Source organism: Thermoascus crustaceus (genome assembly GCF_041956765.1).
Source record: "Thermoascus crustaceus strain CBS 181.67 unplaced genomic scaffold VTN00scaffold_11, whole genome shotgun sequence".
Classification (NCBI taxonomy): domain Eukaryota; kingdom Fungi; phylum Ascomycota; class Eurotiomycetes; order Eurotiales; family Thermoascaceae; genus Thermoascus; species Thermoascus crustaceus.
Window position 1 is genome coordinate 780,520 of NW_027192537.1, and position 17,493 is coordinate 798,012.

Sequence of the window (17,493 nt, forward strand, 5' to 3'; positions counted from 1 at the left end):
TCTATTATTAACATCAATACACCACCATTCCATTCCCTGAGTATCCACCCCTACCCTAGTACTGCACATACTTATTCTGTACCATGTAGAGAGAGGGGGGGGGGGGGGCGGGATGCAATAGTTACCATATTTACTAACTGCTGAGTGTGTGAGCAACTACACTACACTACCTACCTATCTAGGCTTATTATAATGGATGGAGTCTAGTTAGTTGCGTAGAGGTAGAGGTAGAGGTAGAGTTCTCCCTCCCATGATCCAGTTAGCTGCTAGCACCCTTCCTTCTTTCCTTCCTTTCCATGTATGTTGTTTCAATAAGTAGGTGCCTTGACTTTTGTATGTATGTATGTATGTCTGTAACAAATGTAGTACTGTAGTAGTAGTAGTAGTAGTAGTAGTAGTAGTAGTAGTAGTAGTAGTAGTAGTGGGCCGACAGACAGAGAAGTGATGACTTGATTTTCTTTTTCTCATAACACAACACACGCGCTTAGGAGGGATACAGGATACCTAGATCTTCTAGATCTAGATCTAGATGCATGTACCTCTGTTCTATTCCAAACAGACAGACTGCTGATGAAGAGAGAAGAGCAATTAACAAAAAAAAAAAAAAGAAAAGAGAGAGAGAGAGAATTAAACGTAGGTACCTAGGTACCTAGATTAGTAGATATTTGACTCCCATTTCATGTTTCATCCTGTCTATCATATCATATCACACTAGCATGTTATGTACAGTACATACATACATACATACTTTTGCAACGAAAAGTCCCCATAACAATAACAATAACAATGACGTAACATGAATAATAAATAATAAATGATGCTGGGTATCTCGATCTTCGATCTCCATATCAATGTCCGTGTCCACATCCTATCTGAAGAAACGGAATATAAGGGGGGAGACAAAGGGGTATAAATATAAAGCGAATTTGATGAAAGAAGAAAAAAAAAACCCGAGAGCCTCCTACCTACCTACCTACTCTACCTCCCTAACCTACCGGCGGCAAATTAACATCGAAATCCTCGTCGTTCCCCGCCACCCGTCCGACGATACACCGCGTCCGCTCGAGCAGGGCCTCCACCGATGACATCGACCGATGCTGCAGCAGATGCTCCATGAAGCTGGCCAGATTACCGAAGATAGGCGCCGCGGTCCGGCGCTCCGCGCAGCAGAAGATGCACCCGAAGGTCCCCGCGGACCCGTCCTTGTCCGAGCTGGTCTTCATGGCCAGGAAGCGTCTCGTGGAGACGTGCGACTTGGCGAGGAAGGCCCAGCGGTAGCGGATGCCCGTGGGAGGGTGCACGCGGACGCGGGTGTCGAATGTTTTGGTCTTTCGTGTCGATCTGGATCCTGAGGATCCGGAGGATGATATGGTCATCATCGGACCCTCGTAGTAGCATTTCGAGCACCGCCAGAATGGCACGTTGGAGTACATCCCCTCCGGGCGGATCTCGGCGGAGAAGGCCTTCTTGAGTCCGAGCTGGAGTTTCCAGGCTCCCTTGCAGAAGCCGGCGAAGTTGTTCTCTTCGCTGGGGAGGTAGAGGGCCATTGGGACCACGGGGATCGGGACCGGGATCGGGTTTGGGTTTGAGGTTGAACTTGGGGTTGAGTTCGAGTTTGAGCCGCTGGTAGAGGTTGAGTTGGATGACGGGTGTCTAGATACGGTTGAGGAGGAAGGATGGATGTGGCGAGCTGAAGATAGGTCAGTAGCAGTGTCTGAATTGCTGCTTTGGAATAATGGATCTGGCCAGCGGGCTGGACTAGGGTTTCTCTGCAAGCCGTCCCGCTCGGACGGTTTACTTGGGATACGAAGTGGGCTGGGGATCGCCATGGCCATCTCTCTGTTAAGATCTGGCTGGTTCCACGGGCTATAGATCTCATCTGGCGAGAAGGGCATGCCACTCAACGCGGGCTCTTGCGGTAAATATTCGAGATGAGGTTGAGTGTGAAACGGCATGGAAGTTGGTCCATCAAATCCAGTCCTGCCATACATCGCCGTCCAGTCTGCCTCCGCAGACTCGCAGACCGGTGTGATAGGGAACTGCTCGTTCCTGAAAACAAGGTTGCCACTAGGGGCCTGTGGGCGCGGATTGCGTATACTCCTTAAGGAAAACGGTTTTCTGGACGAGGTCGAGCCTATCGATGACGACCGCCTCTCCCTCGTCAGCGGGCTCTGTGGTTCGACACTGCTTCGACGACTGACCGAGTCGCTAGGCGCGATCGACGAATACCCATCAGATATGTTCGTGTTCGAAGAGACAGTGCTGGCGTGCGAGGGCTTGCGCTCAGGCAGTGCCGGAAAGACCGACCACTGCTGGACGACACGCTTCGACACGGCGGTAGACGGCATAGTGTTCATGTTCGGTCCAGCTTGAAGCGGCGCAGCTGATGCCAGCCTCTGATACAATTGACATAGAGCCACGACCGCATCAATGCGACTGTTGTCCGAGGCGGTCTGTAGCGCTGCAAAGTCGGGCTCGGCATCATCGTTCTGCCACAGGAGCCGCAGGTTGATTAAGAGAGCAGACTGCAGGTTGATGATGATGTCCTTGAGCTGCTCGCGGGCGATCTGGTCGCCCTGGGCGTATCGCTCGCCGAAACGGCGGTAGTTGTTGTCGTACTCGCCCTGCACGATGAGCGGACCGAGAGTGAGAGAGTCCTCCAAGGCCTCTGTCGGGCCTTCCGCGAGGGCCCTCCTCCTCTCCTCACGTCTCTCCTTGATGCGACTCACGAGCGTGTTTCCATCGTGGTACGCCGAGATAACTGTAGCTGTCCGTCAGCGCGGTTCTGTCGAGCCCATCTCCATCCAGCGTGTGTACATCTATCGAACAGGCAGCGGATCAAACGTACTTGCTGCCACGCAGGCAACGACAGCCGCGACCTCAGCCTCAGGCATGGCGAGTCGAGTCGAGGCCGATGGATAGGACAAGCGGGGTATGATAAGCAGAGAAGGATAGCTGAGCCGAGCTGGACGGCAGCCAGCGCAGTCGATCCTCAGATATGTGACAACACTACCAGTTCAAAACAAGAAGCACACGAACAGGAGGAACTGGAAAGGAAGAAAAGAAAAGGAAGATAGCAAGTAGGAGAGATGACAAGCAGACAAAAATGGCACCTGCCACGGAGATAAAAGACAATATACGAGGCACCCCCCGGAACAAAAATAAAAAAAAAACAAGCATTCAGACCCATAAAAACGTCTAGGCGCCCGCCCCCATAGAACAAAAGAATTGACGTCCACCAAGCTAACCTCAGCCTGATAGCGCCTGCAAGCCACGCGTGTTGTCACATTTTTGCCGGTGTGGTTCGTCCACGGCGCTGAACCTTTGGGGGAAGCCTAGGGTGCGGGATTGGGTCTATCGTGGGTAGGGGAATAAGCAAGAGGGAGCTTGACGTGAACATCTGGGGGGGAAGCGTCCTGATCCCTTCCAATAATCGGGTACAAATCTGCTGATAGGTGCAATCGAACCAGTGAAGGCAATCGGACGGCGTTAACGGTGTGACGGCGCAGGGGGCGCAGCACAAATCAGATCTCTGTGCATCCGATTAATACCTTACCAATCCGGCACCATCCTTTTAGATGGAGGGATGAGAATCAACGTAAGCTTTGTCTATCAGTCAATGTCATTGCTTCTCTTGAGCAGTCAATCTGTTGTTGGTCGATTCCCTGCATCAACTCGGTCAGAGAGCATCCCAGAACACGTTGATAAATTTTGATCATGGATCAGCACGCAGAGTCAGACGGCCACGTTGCCTAAGATCTTGTTCTGATGCTCGCGTGTCAACTTTCACGAGGCGACACTGCCCGGGGCGACTCCAAGTCCTTGAGCGCAGTCAGTTGCCATTGGATACGACGTAGGTCCAGACTGGCTGGCGAGGATCACGTGTCCGCTATAGCAGTCCAACCTGGCTCCGGACATTACGTGCCCGAGGATGTATCTTATCTACAATGTCCGCAGCAGGCAGAAAAGTGCGTATGCAGATGGCATATTGCAAGGTACTATGCCTACAAACCCGTTGCAACCGGCGAGCATGGCCTGCAGCTCGATCCTCCAGGACAAAACATCAAAACAACATCCAGCAAACAGACAATTCGCCTGATGACCAAGCAAGACATGCGGATGAATTTCGTAACAAGTCATGCAAATTTCCCAATTACCCGGTAGACCGGAAGAAGCACGAACAAACGCCTGTCACCCAAAAATGCATGTAGTAGACGTGATGAGAAGTTAAGCAGGCTGCCTTGAACACATCTAGCAAAAGCACCTGGCCTTCCGTTTGGCCGTCTGGGGCTGGCTCTCGTCCTCGTCGTTTACCAGGCCGGGCGGGAAGCCGAGCCAGCTCCGCCGTTTGTCGGAATTCCCGAGGCGGAAGCTGCCGGTACCCTCGTTGCCGGCGGACTCGACGGATGAGCGTGCACCTTCCCGTCTGCGGGTGGTCCCCCGCTGCGCGGACTCGGCCTCGCGCTTGTTGCGCTGCTCGACCAGCTTGCGGGTGATGACGCGGAAGACCTCCTCGATGCCCTCGCCGTCCTTGGCGCTGATCTCGTGGCAGCAGTCCCAGCCGACGTCCTGGCCCCAGAAACCGCTGCTGCGCTTGCTGTCGGGGCTCTGGACCAGTCCGGCCGTGGCCGGGGGAGTCGACGTCTGGGACGGGTACAGCTGCTCCGCGACGTAGGCGATGGTGCGCTCAAAGGGCACGCGACGGCGGGACGGGTCCAGAGCCACAATGTCCGCCTTGGTTCCCACGACATGGATGACGAGGGGTTCATCCTCGCCCAAGTTCTTCTTGAGCTCGAGCAGCCATCCGGTCATCTCCTCGAAGCTCTGCTCGTCCGTGATGTCGTAGCAGAGCAGGCACGCGTTCGCTCCCCGGTAGTAGAGACGGGAGATGCTGCGGAAGCGCTCCTGACCCGCCGTGTCCCATATCTGCAGGCGGACGATGGTGTCGGAGGTGCTGTCGAGGACCCGTTTGGTGACGAAGGACGCGCCCACGGTGGACGTGATGTTGGCGGGTTCAAAGGCGTTCTTCACGTAACGCTGGACGAGGGAGGTCTTCCCGACGCCTGGGAAGTCAGAAGTGGAATTAAGCATTCTCCAAAGGGGAAAAGACGTACCTTGGGCGCCTAGGACGACGATCTTGGCCTCGAGGGACGAGCTCATGGTCTCGGTGGGGTTAGACGGACGTCGGGGGAGACGCGAAAGCGGGGAAGCAGAAGGGCAGGATCTGCATGATCCAGCGATCAGGATCGATGAAGAGACGGATCAGATTCGTTGGAGGCTGAAGAAGAGAGAAGCAGGCCGTTGCGTCCACTCGAGCATACGGTGTGAGATGGAGAGGGCGGATGGAGGAGCAATGGGTGACCGTCCAGGGTGGTAGCAGGTCCGTGGGAATCTCCAACGGGGTCGTCACGAAGTCCCGGGAGCGTCAGAGTCAGCCCGCCACGAGGCTGAGCACGCGGTCCGAGAGATGAGTGTCGATGAGTCCATGGATGTCCTGAGGATCATCTGCCGTTTCTTCCTGACACTGTCTTCTTCCTGCAATGCCTGGCGTGGCAGCCAGAGCAGCCAGAGCAGCCAGCTGTGCCTGGGCTGGCCGTATCCATGAGGCTCAACGCAGCTGGGACCCTCGCCCGCGCCGCCCCGGACAGCTGATAAGGACGGCGTCATGATGAAACCACGACTTCTGCAAGAAACCGCCGTGCCTAGACACCCTACATAAGCATCCGAGGCCCCTGATAAAGACGGCCGCAACGAGCAAGACGGCCGCATCTTGATGGGCAAGACAGCGCATCTCCCATATCAACATGCAGCGTATCTGGCAGCCGAAGCTCTCCACCCAGTCGGCCGAGAGTGTCACCCGAGCCCCCGCACTTTCTGAATCTCCGTGCTCGGCACGCCTCCCGAGCAGCAGAACATGCCAAAAAAAAGCCCCGGACGGTAGAACCACAGGCTTTTCGTCAGCTCTTCCCAGGGCCTGAACGCGCCGGCCCTGGCTCCTCCCCGGCCTGCGCTGCTGCGTGCAGCCAACCGAAGCCCTGCCATTTCTCGTCGGCCGGTGCCCATTCGCTGTGTGCTATCCCGAGGCCTGTCCGCCAGACGGACTCGTCCCAGACGCAACCTTATGCCATCGTCGTCCGGACGGGCGGCATCTGCTCATGGCCTGGGGAAGAGAGACGAGCCCTGTGGCGGGTCCGTGGTTCTGTCCTCTGTCGCCCGATAGATTAATATTTGGTCTGTTCCGCCCGCATTCCACTTGGCTCCGCCGATACCACATCTGTATATAAAGTACCTAATTCCTCTCTCCTCCCGTGGCGCTTCTTCCTCCCACTCCTGTCCTCTCCCTCTCCTCCTCTTCCTTCTCTCCTTTCTCTTGATCCTTTCTTGCCCCCCCCCCCCCCCCTTCTCTCTCCTCTCCATCTGCCATCATGAGTGCCAAACTCACCGGCGCTGAAGTCGCCAAGCACAACTCCAAGGACTCCTGCTGGGTCATCGTCCACGGCAAGGCCTACGATGTCACCGAGTTCCTGCCAGGTATGGAGCGGAAGGAAGCGTTGTGCAGGAAGAGCTTCCGCTGACGATAGTTCTGCAGAGCATCCCGGTGGGCAGAAGATCATCCTCAAGTATGCCGGCAAGGATGCCACCGAGGAATTCGACCCCATCCACCCCCGCGACACCCTCGACAAGTATCTCGACCCGTCGAAGCACCTAGGCGAGGTTGATATGTCGACGGTCCAGCAGGAGGAAAGGGCAGAGGACCCAGAGGAGGCGGAGCGCCAGGAGCGGATCAAGCGCATGCCTCCCTTGTCCCAGTGCTACAACCTGCTCGATTTCGAAGCCGTCGCGAAAAGGGTCATGAAGAAGACCGCATGGGCATACTACTCGAGTGGTGCGGATGACGAAATTGTGCGTTGACATGGTCTTTTTGTCCGACCTGCCCACGAGCCGCATACTGACTAGTCTCCTCCAGACCATGCGCGAAAACCACTCCGCATTCCACAAGATCTGGTTCCGGCCGCGGATCCTGGTCGACGTCGAAAACGTCGACTTCTCCACCACGATGCTGGGCACCAAGGTCTCCATCCCCTTCTACGTGACGGCCACCGCCCTGGGCAAGCTGGGCCACCCGGAGGGTGAGGTGGTCCTGACCAAGGGCGCCCACAAGCACAACGTGATCCAGATGATCCCCACGCTGGCATCATGCTCCTTTGACGAGATCGTGGATGCCCGCCAGGGCAACCAGGTGCAGTGGCTCCAGCTGTACGTCAACAAGGACCGGGAGATCACCAAGCGCATCGTGCAGCACGCCGAGGCGCGCGGCTGCAAGGGCCTGTTCATCACCGTGGACGCGCCCCAGCTGGGCCGTCGGGAGAAGGACATGCGGTCGAAATTCAACGAGGCCGGCTCCAACGTCCAGGAGGGCGACGAGAGCGTTGACCGCTCGCAGGGCGCGGCCCGCGCCATCTCCTCCTTCATCGACCCCTCCCTGTCGTGGAAGGACATCCCGTGGTTCCTCTCCATCACCAAGATGCCCATCGTCCTGAAGGGCGTCCAGTGCGTCGAGGACGTCCTCCGCGCCGTCGAGATGGGCGTCCACGGCGTCGTCCTCTCCAACCACGGCGGCCGCCAGCTCGACTTCGCCCGCTCCGCCATCGAGGTCCTGGCCGAGGTCATGCCCATCCTGCGCGAACGCGGCTGGGAGAACAAGATCGAGATCTACATCGACGGCGGCATCCGCCGCGCCACGGACATCATCAAGGCGCTGTGCCTGGGCGCGAAGGGCGTCGGCATCGGCCGGCCCTTCCTATACGCCATGTCGGCGTACGGCCTGCCCGGCGTCGACCGCGCCATGCAGCTGCTCAAGGACGAGATGGAGATGAACATGCGTCTCATCGGCGCGAGCAGGATCGAGGATCTGAACCCCAGCATGGTCGACGTCCGCGGTTTGGTCGGCGGCCATAATGCCGTCGTGCCGTCGGATACGCTGAGCATCGGCGTGTATGACCAGTTGCAGTCGCCAAGGTTTAATGAGAAGCCGAAGCTGTAGGCTTCCTGTTCCCTCCTTCTTTCTGCAGTCTTATATTTATACACCCCTTTTGGGTTCATAGGAAGAGGAGAAGTGGATAGGCCAAGGACTTAAAAAAAAGGAGAAAAAAAAAGAAAGAGAGGAGGACCGATCCGGATCATGATCAGGATCAAGATCTAAGGATCTATGAATCCATTTATACACATACATACACTGTACATGACCGATGCACGATGCGGTGATGATAGACATTGATTATATCCTTTTGCTACCTTTTCCCTTTTTTGTTTTTCTGTCTCTCTGTGGCTGGTTATGTACAGTAAAGACCCAAGTAGCATAGGATAGGCGCTAGTTTATACATGTATATACCACAGACGATGTCGATGTCCGAGTTCGATTCGATTTTCATCTTCATCCATGTTCCATCTTTCCTCATTCTCGGTTCCCTTTGTAGTTTTGTAGTTTCATGAGAGTGTGAGTGAGAGAAAGAGATCCAAATTCATTCTTTTCTTCTCTCTCTTCCAAGTTCGAGTTCCAGCGGGTTGAACCGCCCACCTCCCCCGCTCTAGCTCCGGGGTATCAGACCAGATCAAAATGCAATTATATCATATATCACATGGACAAACAAACAGAACCCTATCATCTCATCTCGTCTCGACTCAAAAGAAAACCCGTATCATATCTTCCAAACCTACAACTCCACCACAACCGGCTCATTCCCCAACCGTCCACTGTTCCGATACATACAAGCCGCATTGACCATCCACCCACAGCCACGATTCTCGCCGCCCCAGACCCTCGCCCACACGACCCCGACAACCCCATACACCACCACCCTGACGGCATCCACCCACCCCTGCACATCGACCAGATCGCGCAGGATCCCCGTGATATACATCATGATCCCACTCGTCCTCTTTCCCTGGGCGGGGAGCCACACGCGTCTCCTCTCGCACAGACGCTCCCACGCCCGCTGCGCCTCGTCCCAGAACACGGGCTCGATGCCGTACGCGGCGTGCACGTGTCCGAAGACGTGCAGGGCGGGACGGACGCGCCAGATTTCGGACAGGAGGAAGGGACAGCCTGCCGAGAAGACGGGGGACAGGTCGCGGTGGTAGGCGGGGGGCGTGTGGGTGATGAGGATGTCGGTTGAGGGGGGCACGGTGGAGGACCAGGCGTCGTGGTGGGGTGGGTAGGTGAAGGCGTGTTCGGGGCCGAAGGGGACGAGGGAGGGGATTTGGGGGGCGCCGTAGATTGTGAGTGTTCTGGGTTTGGTCGTTGATGGCGTTGATGGTGTAGAGGTTGTAGAGGTGGATGTGGATGATGATGGGGGGAAGGTCAGAGTGACGGATGAGTGCTGCAGGTAGTGGATATCGCCCCAGTCGATCCGGTTGATATCCCTCTCGTAATCGTAGTCTTCGAGCGAATGGATCGAGGCCGTCATCGTCGACGCGGACAGTCGTACTTCGCCGATATCTTTATCCTCCCCGAGCCCATCTCTCTCGCCTACCCCTCCACCATCTCCCCCTCGAGGTTCCTTATCCTCAAGCCTCCTGGACCGCCAATCGAAAAAACTATCATGGTTCCCGCACACGACAACCTTCTGCCGATGCGGCAGGGACTTCAGCCAGTCGACCGCCTCCTGGATCTCACGCACGCTGCCGTCGTTGCTGAGGTCGCCGGCGTGGATGAGGAGGTCGCCGTCGGGGACGTCCTCCCAGCGCTGGGTGTGGGTGTCGGAGATGCAGACGACGCGGATGGGACCGTGGCCGTGACCGCTGGGTGGTAGGGGCTGGGGCGGACCGCGCAGGTGGAGGAGGAGGGAGTGGATCGGGGAGAGGAGGCCGAGGAGGGGGGAGGAGAGGAGGTAGGTGTGGGCGGGGCGGGGGTGGAAGGGGGAGGACATGTTTTCTTGTCGTCTTTTATTTCTTTTTCCTGCCCTTTGTTTTGTTTTGAATGTTGGTGGTGAATTTTTCCGGAAGGCGTCGGTTTGGTCGGGTTAGGCCATCAAGTTGGGGTTGGTAGATGGATGAGTTGGTCGGGTATAAAAGTCCGGTGAGGCTCGTTGCCTGGGTCGATATAAAGCAGAGGCAGGTATGCAAGGATTTATGATGCTAAAGAGAAGAAACAAAAAGAATCATGTATCTCTGGCCCGTGGCTGGAGTGTTGACCAGGCTGGGACGGACGGATGGGCGCAGGCATGGCGGGTCGAGAGAGTCGAGGTCGACGACAAAGTATATGGAGAAAGCGGAGGAGCTCGGCCAGCTGGACGGGCAGCCTCACCACGCATCTCAGGCGTAGACCTGCAGGAACAGGCAAAAATACAAAAGACATATATATTCGGATTCTTAGATATTTATTTGACTTCCTGCCTGAAGTATTTTCTCTACATGGTGGTGCAGCAGAGAAGGTTATCGGGCCGGTCGATGAATTCATCGGTCTTGTCACGTCTGTCATCGTCACCACATCATCTCTCAGCTCCTCACCGTCTCGCTCTGCATCCTCTGCTTAACTCTGCAACTCTCTGTCACCAGAGCTCTCTCGACGTTCTCGTCCGTTTGCATCCCGCCTAGCCTGCCCACCGCTCGCGGACATTCCTGTCGATCCATCTCCAAGCACGGGCGGGCCGGTCTGGAGGCCAGACACCGCCAGCCAGACTTCCAGCTCTCCAACTTCCGCCCTCGATCTTCTCTCTCCTCAACCTGACTTCATCTCCCTCTTAACCGCCGTCCTCATCCGCCCCCGCCTCCCTCCCTCCTCTTCCTCCTCTTCTCTCGATTCTCTTGTTCTTTTTTGCTTTTTTTTCTTTCCTCCTCTATCCCCCCTCCCCCTCTACCCCGGTCGTCTCGATCGCTGCTGTGCTTGCTACCCCTCTCACCTCTCCTATCCGCACAACCCGCGCGTCTGCCCACCGCCAACAGGTACCTCCTCACCACCTCCCAAAGCGTTTCCCTCTCCCCGCCCACACCTTCTTCCTGGCCCTTCCCGGCCCCAGGATGATGAATGGGGGTGATATAAAGAAGGCTGTACTCAACAAAGGAAAGCAGATGGCCAGCGTCGCCGCCTCCGCCGCCAATGGCAACGGCGGCAAGAAGAGGAGGAAGGGCACCGATCTGAAGCCCATCGTCACCAATGATGCTCCTCCGCTGCCCGACTCCAGCGCCGGCAGCACCTCCAGTCAGGGGTCTGTACCCAAGTCAGTGCCGGTCTCCCGCTTGCTCCCAGACAAATCATGACTGACCATGTCCTCCTCCAGCATCTCCGTCACGTCCCCCCTCCCCCACGGCAAACCCGCCTACAGCAGCGTCCCGCTCTCGCGCTCCCCCTCGTCCTCCTCCGCCGACGACCCGGCCGAGACGACCGCCGACGAAGAAGACTCGGAGGACTACTGCAAGGGCGGCTACCACCCCGTCACCGTCGGGGAGACCTACAACAACGGCCGCTACGTCGTCGTGCGCAAGCTGGGCTGGGGCCACTTCTCCACCGTCTGGCTGTCGCGCGACACCACCACCGGCAAGCACGTCGCCCTCAAGGTCGTGCGATCCGCCGCCCACTACACCGAGACCGCCATCGACGAGATCAAGCTCCTCAACCGCATCGTCCAGGCCAACCCCTCCCACCCCGGCCGCAAGCACGTCGTCAGCCTGCTGGACTCGTTCGAGCACAAGGGCCCCAACGGCGTCCACGTCTGCATGGTCTTCGAGGTGCTGGGCGAGAACCTGCTGGGCCTGATCAAGCGCTGGAACCACCGCGGCATCCCCATGCCGCTGGTCAAGCAGATCACCAAGCAGGTCCTGCTCGGCCTGGACTACCTGCACCGGGAGTGCGGCATCATCCACACGGACCTGAAGCCGGAGAACGTCCTGATCGAGATCGGCGACGTCGAGCAGATCGTCAAGACGTACGTGAAGGAGGAGGAGCCCAAGAAGGAGAACAAGGAAGACAACCGTAACGGCCGCCGTCGGAGAAGGACCCTGATCACCGGCAGCCAGCCGCTGCCCAGTCCGCTCAACGCGAGTTTCAGCAACCTCGACTCGTTAAAGTCGCATGGCAGTCTGAACCAGATGGTCAACGATGGTAAGATGAGGTCATGTCCCCTCTACTCCGGGAGACATGCTGAGCGCTTTCCTCCAGGCAAACAATCGCTCTCGATGAAGGATCAGCTGGGCGTCAAGGATGAAGATGAGAAGCAGAAGCAGAGGGAAAAGACGACGTAAGTCGCCTGCTCCAGTGCTCTCGGTTTAGACTAACCCGAGTAGTGACCTGCTGGAAAGAGAGGTATCTGGCATATCTCTGGACCAGAGCTCCTCAGAACAGACGTCCGAGGAGCTCGGCACCGACATCATCTCCGTCAAGATCGCCGACCTGGGTAACGCGTGCTGGGTCGGACACCACTTCACCAACGACATCCAGACGCGCCAATATCGCTCGCCGGAGGTCATCTTGGGTGCCAAGTGGGGTGCCAGTACGGACGTGTGGAGTATGGCCTGTATGGTATGTCTACCAACGTCTGCATTCTACATTGTAAACGACTGGGTGCTTTGATGCTGACTTCCCAGGTCTTCGAACTCATCACCGGAGACTACCTCTTCGATCCGCAGTCCGGCACGAAATATGGCAAAGATGACGACCACATCGCCCAGATCATCGAACTGCTCGGTTCGTTCCCCAAGTCGCTATGTCTGTCCGGTAAATGGTCGCAGGAGATCTTCAACCGCAAGGGCGAGCTCCGCAACATCCACCGTCTCCGACACTGGGCGCTGCCCGATGTCCTACGGGAGAAGTACCACTTCAGCGTCGAGGAGAGCAGGCGCATCAGCGACTTCCTCCTCCCGATGTTGGAACTCCTCCCGGAGAAGCGTGCCAACGCAGGAGGCATGGCAAGCCATGAGTGGATGAAGGGGACGAAAGGAATGGACGGGATCGACCTTGGCATCCCGCCAGGCAGTCGAGGCGAAGGCATCGAGGGATGGGCGTCGGAGGTGAAGCGGAGGTGACAGCATCCCTCGCTTCCAGGTGCACGAACACCGTCCATGTGGCCCTCTCGCACTGCACAAAACGCTTGCTTGATACGAACGCAATGAGTGGCGTTGTGATTGCCTGTCGGATAGACCGGTGAGACGTCGGATGGGTCCGAGTTGACTGACGATCTCTTTTGACGATACGGATGGTCGGTTGGCTTCGGTTTTGTTGGTTCCTCGTTTGGTTCCCGGTTGGATTGGATGGTTTTTTTTCTCGACTTGACGCTTGCAGCGCCTCTTCTTTCCCTACATATTCTCCCTTTTTTTCCCTCCCCGTGCATAGAGCGCTACCACGTCATGTCATGTCATGTCTCATCACTTGCTGTCTGTCTGCATCTATTCTGCATCTGTTCTGGCCGCGGTGGGATGTGATTCATCCGGCAGACGAGCCGATTCGGAAGAGTAGACATGCACAAATCACATCACATCACTGTCATATGGCATACACATCATACATTGCTGTTGCTATTCTGTTTGATTTGCGAAGGGTTGCTGGTTACGTCGCTGATGGGATCTGAATCTTTTTTAAACTGTTGCGTTGCGTATGTGAGGCACTGCGCCCGTGCCGGTACGGTGTAATACATGCTTGCCTACCTACTACCTACCTACCTAAACTTAGGTCTGTGGATATGATTTCAATGAGATGAGATGAGATGAGATGAGATGAGACAATCTGTGATGCGATGAATATGACCTCTGTGCCGTATTCTTGTTATAGAAAGAAAGAAAGACTATGCTTGCAGTTGTGTGTTACAGCACAGCCTGGAGACCATGAGCAGGACAGACAAGGGGGGGATCCTATCATGTGACAATGGATCAAAATGATCCATCTGGATTCTTTGATCCATCTATAGTCATGATCCACCGGATAGGTATTTCCAGGCAGAACTCAGGATGTATATAAGACGCTCCTTAACCATGGGGATTAGGACCCTGTGGTCAACTCAAATAGCAATCCTGATAGGTAACATTGCTAGTAACGGCCTATTCATTCATCTCTTTCTCTTGCTTTCTGTCCTCAAGATAAACCCAACAAGCCTCTGCCTAAGAAGTCTTAGGTCCGCCGTCACATTGTGTGGAGTGGAGTAGTCAAGTCGAGTCGCTGTGAAACTATAATAAACTATACTAATCTGATAAAATAAGCTTTGGATAAATATAAGGAGTTCGAGGCACTTATCTATAATTTTATATTATATATGGTACTGTTGATGCTTCTATCTATCTAGGAGAACCTTTTCAACATTTTCTAACTTAATCAATGAATGCATTGCAAGAAGAAAGAGGTTTAAGAACAAAACAAAAAGTACAGTTTTCTCTTTTTCTTTCTTTCTCTTTGATATATAGAACTTGCTTCCTTCCCATCTAGGTAGGTGTAATGTAAATCTTCCAGGCGGGGTGACTGACGGAATCACGGCACTCCGCGAACGACCATTATTTATATAACCCAGGAAATAATACTCCATAATACTATATATATATATATAAAATCGTTAAATATAGAATTCATAGGCCCGAAAAAAATGCGCCGCCCCACAGACAGAACCGAGACCGAGGCGCAACTCACAAGTCATGCCACTACTCTGTTGTATGTATGTAGATTTGATTGATTTGATAGGTTGATAGGCAGGTAGGTCTAGACGCGCAGAATGAGAGAGAGAGAGAAAGAGAGAGGGAGAGAGCCATGGTTACCGCCCGCCCCACTGAAAGTAGTTGCCGTCGATATCGATCGATATTATCGGGCACGTACCTATTTGTATAGTACTTATACTGTATGTATTTATTGATCCTTCATGGTCGTGCCTTTCCATTCTTGAGGAGGGCAAAGTTACTAGTAGGGGTTTCTCACTCTGTCTCTGTGTACCTGTAGGGAACAGACAACAAAGGAAAAGGAAACCACATTATTATTAGAGGCATACGTGGTAGACTCGTTTTACTCACCGTAGGAAAATAAATAAGCTGTCGTTGTCAGAAATCAGAATAGATAGACACAAATTCTACCTAAAAAGCAAAGAGAAAAGCAATGGAAATGAAAGTGATGTAGTTAGCTATGTATGTGTGTTGATGTCAGCCGAATATTACCACTATAACCTAGTGGTATGCCAAGAAACATATTAGCCTAATCAGCACACGCCGATCCGGATCTGCAGAGGGTCATAATTGCTTAACCCCTCATTCCATGAGAATAAATAGTCAGTCAGGTAGATTCGAATAATCAGAGCTTTCATCATCATACCTTCGGATTACTAGGTTCGCGCAGTCTGACAGTTATGAGCCTGGAGTCGCTCTAAGGCACTGATTTTCATCCTCATATTGAATCCCCTCCATCATTCTATCGCTATATCCATCTATAAGCGTGTTATAGAGACGCGATTCATCTTCGTCATATATCACTGCCATTCTCGAGCACTAGACCTTTGCGCAGAAGTCGAACCGATTTTCCTATCATAACCCCTTTGAATCGTCCATCATGGCACCTGCATCTCGACAGGTCATCTTGGCCACCTCCGATGATTGGGACGAATGGATCCAAGTCATCAAGGCGGTTGCAGAAGTGGAGGATATATGGGAATATGTCGATCCGAATAGGGAAGCTCTCCTAGAGATAACGGAACCCCAGGAACCGGATCCTAGTAAGATCAAGACCAATGCAACATCTATTGGTGATCTAGATGAGCCGGGACGAGAGATATATCGATATCAATGGCGCAAGTACGAACGAGGCCTAGAGCTTCATGAATCCAAGGTCAGAGCACTACGAAATCTCAAATCCTTCATTCAGCAGACAGTATCGCGAGATAATTTGCACTATACCTACGACGGCAATGCCCATAACATCCTTGTGGCCCTAAAGAAGTGTTTCGCCCCTACTACCAGGTATCAAGAGCTTGAGATCATAACAAAATGGAAGGCTCACCCACGTTTGCTTCGGCAGTCAAATATAGACAATTGGTTGACGACCTGGGACTTCCTATATGACAAAGGCAAAGCCCTCAATATCCCTGACTTCCAGGACAATCGACCAATGACCGACTTCATGCTGGCAGTCAAATAATTGATCCCCGGATTCTATAGCCACTGGTTTGGCAGGCTTCAGGATGATCTGACCTGTATAGGCTTCCATGAGCTTGTCCAGAAGTTCCGCGAATGGAGACAGGCTGAGATGAGTGATCCGCGCAACCAGCATGACATATCATTTGTGACATTGAAAGGCAGAAGCCCTGAGGGAAAACAGCCAAATCAGCCTGGATCTAGACCTTCAAATCAACTGCGAGAACCCCGTACATGCATCTGTGGGATACAACATCGTTTCAGCGAATGCCCATATATCATTGAGTCAATCAGACCTAATGGGTGGAGTCCTGATCCCAAGATTGATGAGAAGTGGAAGAATCTCATCCAGTCAAACTGGAAGATCAGGAAGGCTGTCAAGAAAGCACGTCAGTACATTGAGCAAAAGGCTTCAAATTCAGAATCACCCAGGGAAGCTTCTCAGTCATCGAACCAAGATCGCTCTTATGGTGCCCATCAAGATATTGCCTTCACCACTACCAAAGCGAGTTATTCAACATGGGACAGTCCTCATCCTCTCTGTGACAGCTTCATCCTTGATTCTGTGTCAAATATACACGTCTGCAATATTCGGGACCGCTTCAAAGACTTTTGACCTGCAGGATCTGACAATATGGTCAAAGTTGGTGATACTATGACCGAGATTGAAGGATACGGCACTGTGGTATTGAAAGTAGTCAGTCCAGATGGAAAGCCATTGAATCTGACCCTGCTTAATGTCGCCTATTCCCCAGGATTCCATACAAACCTGGTGTCATATTTTCGAATGCGGAAGATCGGTATATCATGGGATCCTAATGGAGACTACCTCATATATCAAGGCAGGCCTATATGTCAGCTTCAACTTCGTCATGAAAACTGGACCATCGAATATAACCCAATACATACTTCCTTTGCAACTAGGATGTCCATGAAACCACTTGAATCAGCAGCTCCCATTGAATTATGGCATCAACGACTTGGTCATTTGAACTATGACGCCCTAGAACACCTACCCGAGGCTGCAGAAGGTGTCAAGATTACCACCAAGAGATCTATATCAGCCTCCATCTGTCTACGAAGTCTGTGCCACATCAACTGCGAAACGTCAGATATCTCGAAGACCAGCTGACCGAGCCACTCGACCCTATGAGAAGGTCATTTTGATCTAATCAACATGGAAGAAGCATGCAATGGAGACAAATGGGTAGCACATTACCTCTGTGGTGCGTCTCGAGAACATCATGTTGATACTTTTGCACATAAGTCTGATCTACTAGACTCTATCAGATGGTTCCAACATCGGATTTGGACTTAATACCGTGTCAGAGTGAAGGTATATCATATCGACAAGGAACAGACCCTAGGTGTGACGGCGTGGCAAGAAGCTATATAAGCGAG

The 17,493-nt window shown here is 53.8% G+C and overlaps 6 protein-coding genes across 6 annotated transcripts; 3 read left to right on the forward strand and 3 right to left on the reverse strand.

Moving 5' to 3' along the window:
• Positions 1–986: 986 nt before the first annotated feature.
• Positions 987–2,894, reverse strand: VTN00DRAFT_2986 (uncharacterized protein; the record flags this gene model as incomplete). Its single annotated transcript, XM_069429252.1, has 2 exons — positions 987–2,761; positions 2,849–2,894. 2 exons carry the CDS (start codon positions 2,892–2,894, stop codon positions 987–989), a joined length of 1,821 nt encoding a protein of 606 aa, XP_069283398.1.
• Positions 2,895–4,251: 1,357 nt separating this feature from the next.
• On the reverse strand, positions 4,252–5,160 carry VTN00DRAFT_2987 (uncharacterized protein; the record flags this gene model as incomplete). The annotated part of the gene is made up of 2 exons (XM_069429253.1): positions 4,252–5,063; positions 5,115–5,160. The coding sequence occupies 2 exons, from the start codon at positions 5,158–5,160 to the stop codon at positions 4,252–4,254; spliced, it is 858 nt and encodes a 285-aa protein (XP_069283399.1).
• A 1,265-nt stretch (positions 5,161–6,425) lies between these two features.
• On the forward strand, positions 6,426–8,044 carry VTN00DRAFT_2988 (uncharacterized protein; the record flags this gene model as incomplete). The annotated part of the gene is made up of 3 exons (XM_069429254.1): positions 6,426–6,531; positions 6,590–6,903; positions 6,968–8,044. 3 exons carry the CDS (start codon positions 6,426–6,428, stop codon positions 8,042–8,044), a joined length of 1,497 nt encoding a protein of 498 aa, XP_069283400.1.
• Positions 8,045–8,714: 670 nt separating this feature from the next.
• On the reverse strand, positions 8,715–9,929 carry VTN00DRAFT_2989 (uncharacterized protein; the record flags this gene model as incomplete). Its single annotated transcript, XM_069429255.1, has 1 exon — positions 8,715–9,929. One exon carries the CDS (start codon positions 9,927–9,929, stop codon positions 8,715–8,717), a length of 1,215 nt encoding a protein of 404 aa, XP_069283401.1.
• A 1,090-nt stretch (positions 9,930–11,019) lies between these two features.
• VTN00DRAFT_2990 (uncharacterized protein) lies at positions 11,020–13,020 on the forward strand (the record flags this gene model as incomplete). The annotated part of the gene is made up of 5 exons (XM_069429257.1): positions 11,020–11,207; positions 11,280–12,100; positions 12,158–12,236; positions 12,283–12,517; positions 12,583–13,020. 5 exons carry the CDS (start codon positions 11,020–11,022, stop codon positions 13,018–13,020), a joined length of 1,761 nt encoding a protein of 586 aa, XP_069283402.1.
• A 2,491-nt stretch (positions 13,021–15,511) lies between these two features.
• On the forward strand, positions 15,512–16,096 carry VTN00DRAFT_2991 (uncharacterized protein; the record flags this gene model as incomplete). The annotated part of the gene is made up of 1 exon (XM_069429258.1): positions 15,512–16,096. The coding sequence occupies one exon, from the start codon at positions 15,512–15,514 to the stop codon at positions 16,094–16,096; it is 585 nt and encodes a 194-aa protein (XP_069283403.1).
• Positions 16,097–17,493: the final 1,397 nt, after the last annotated feature.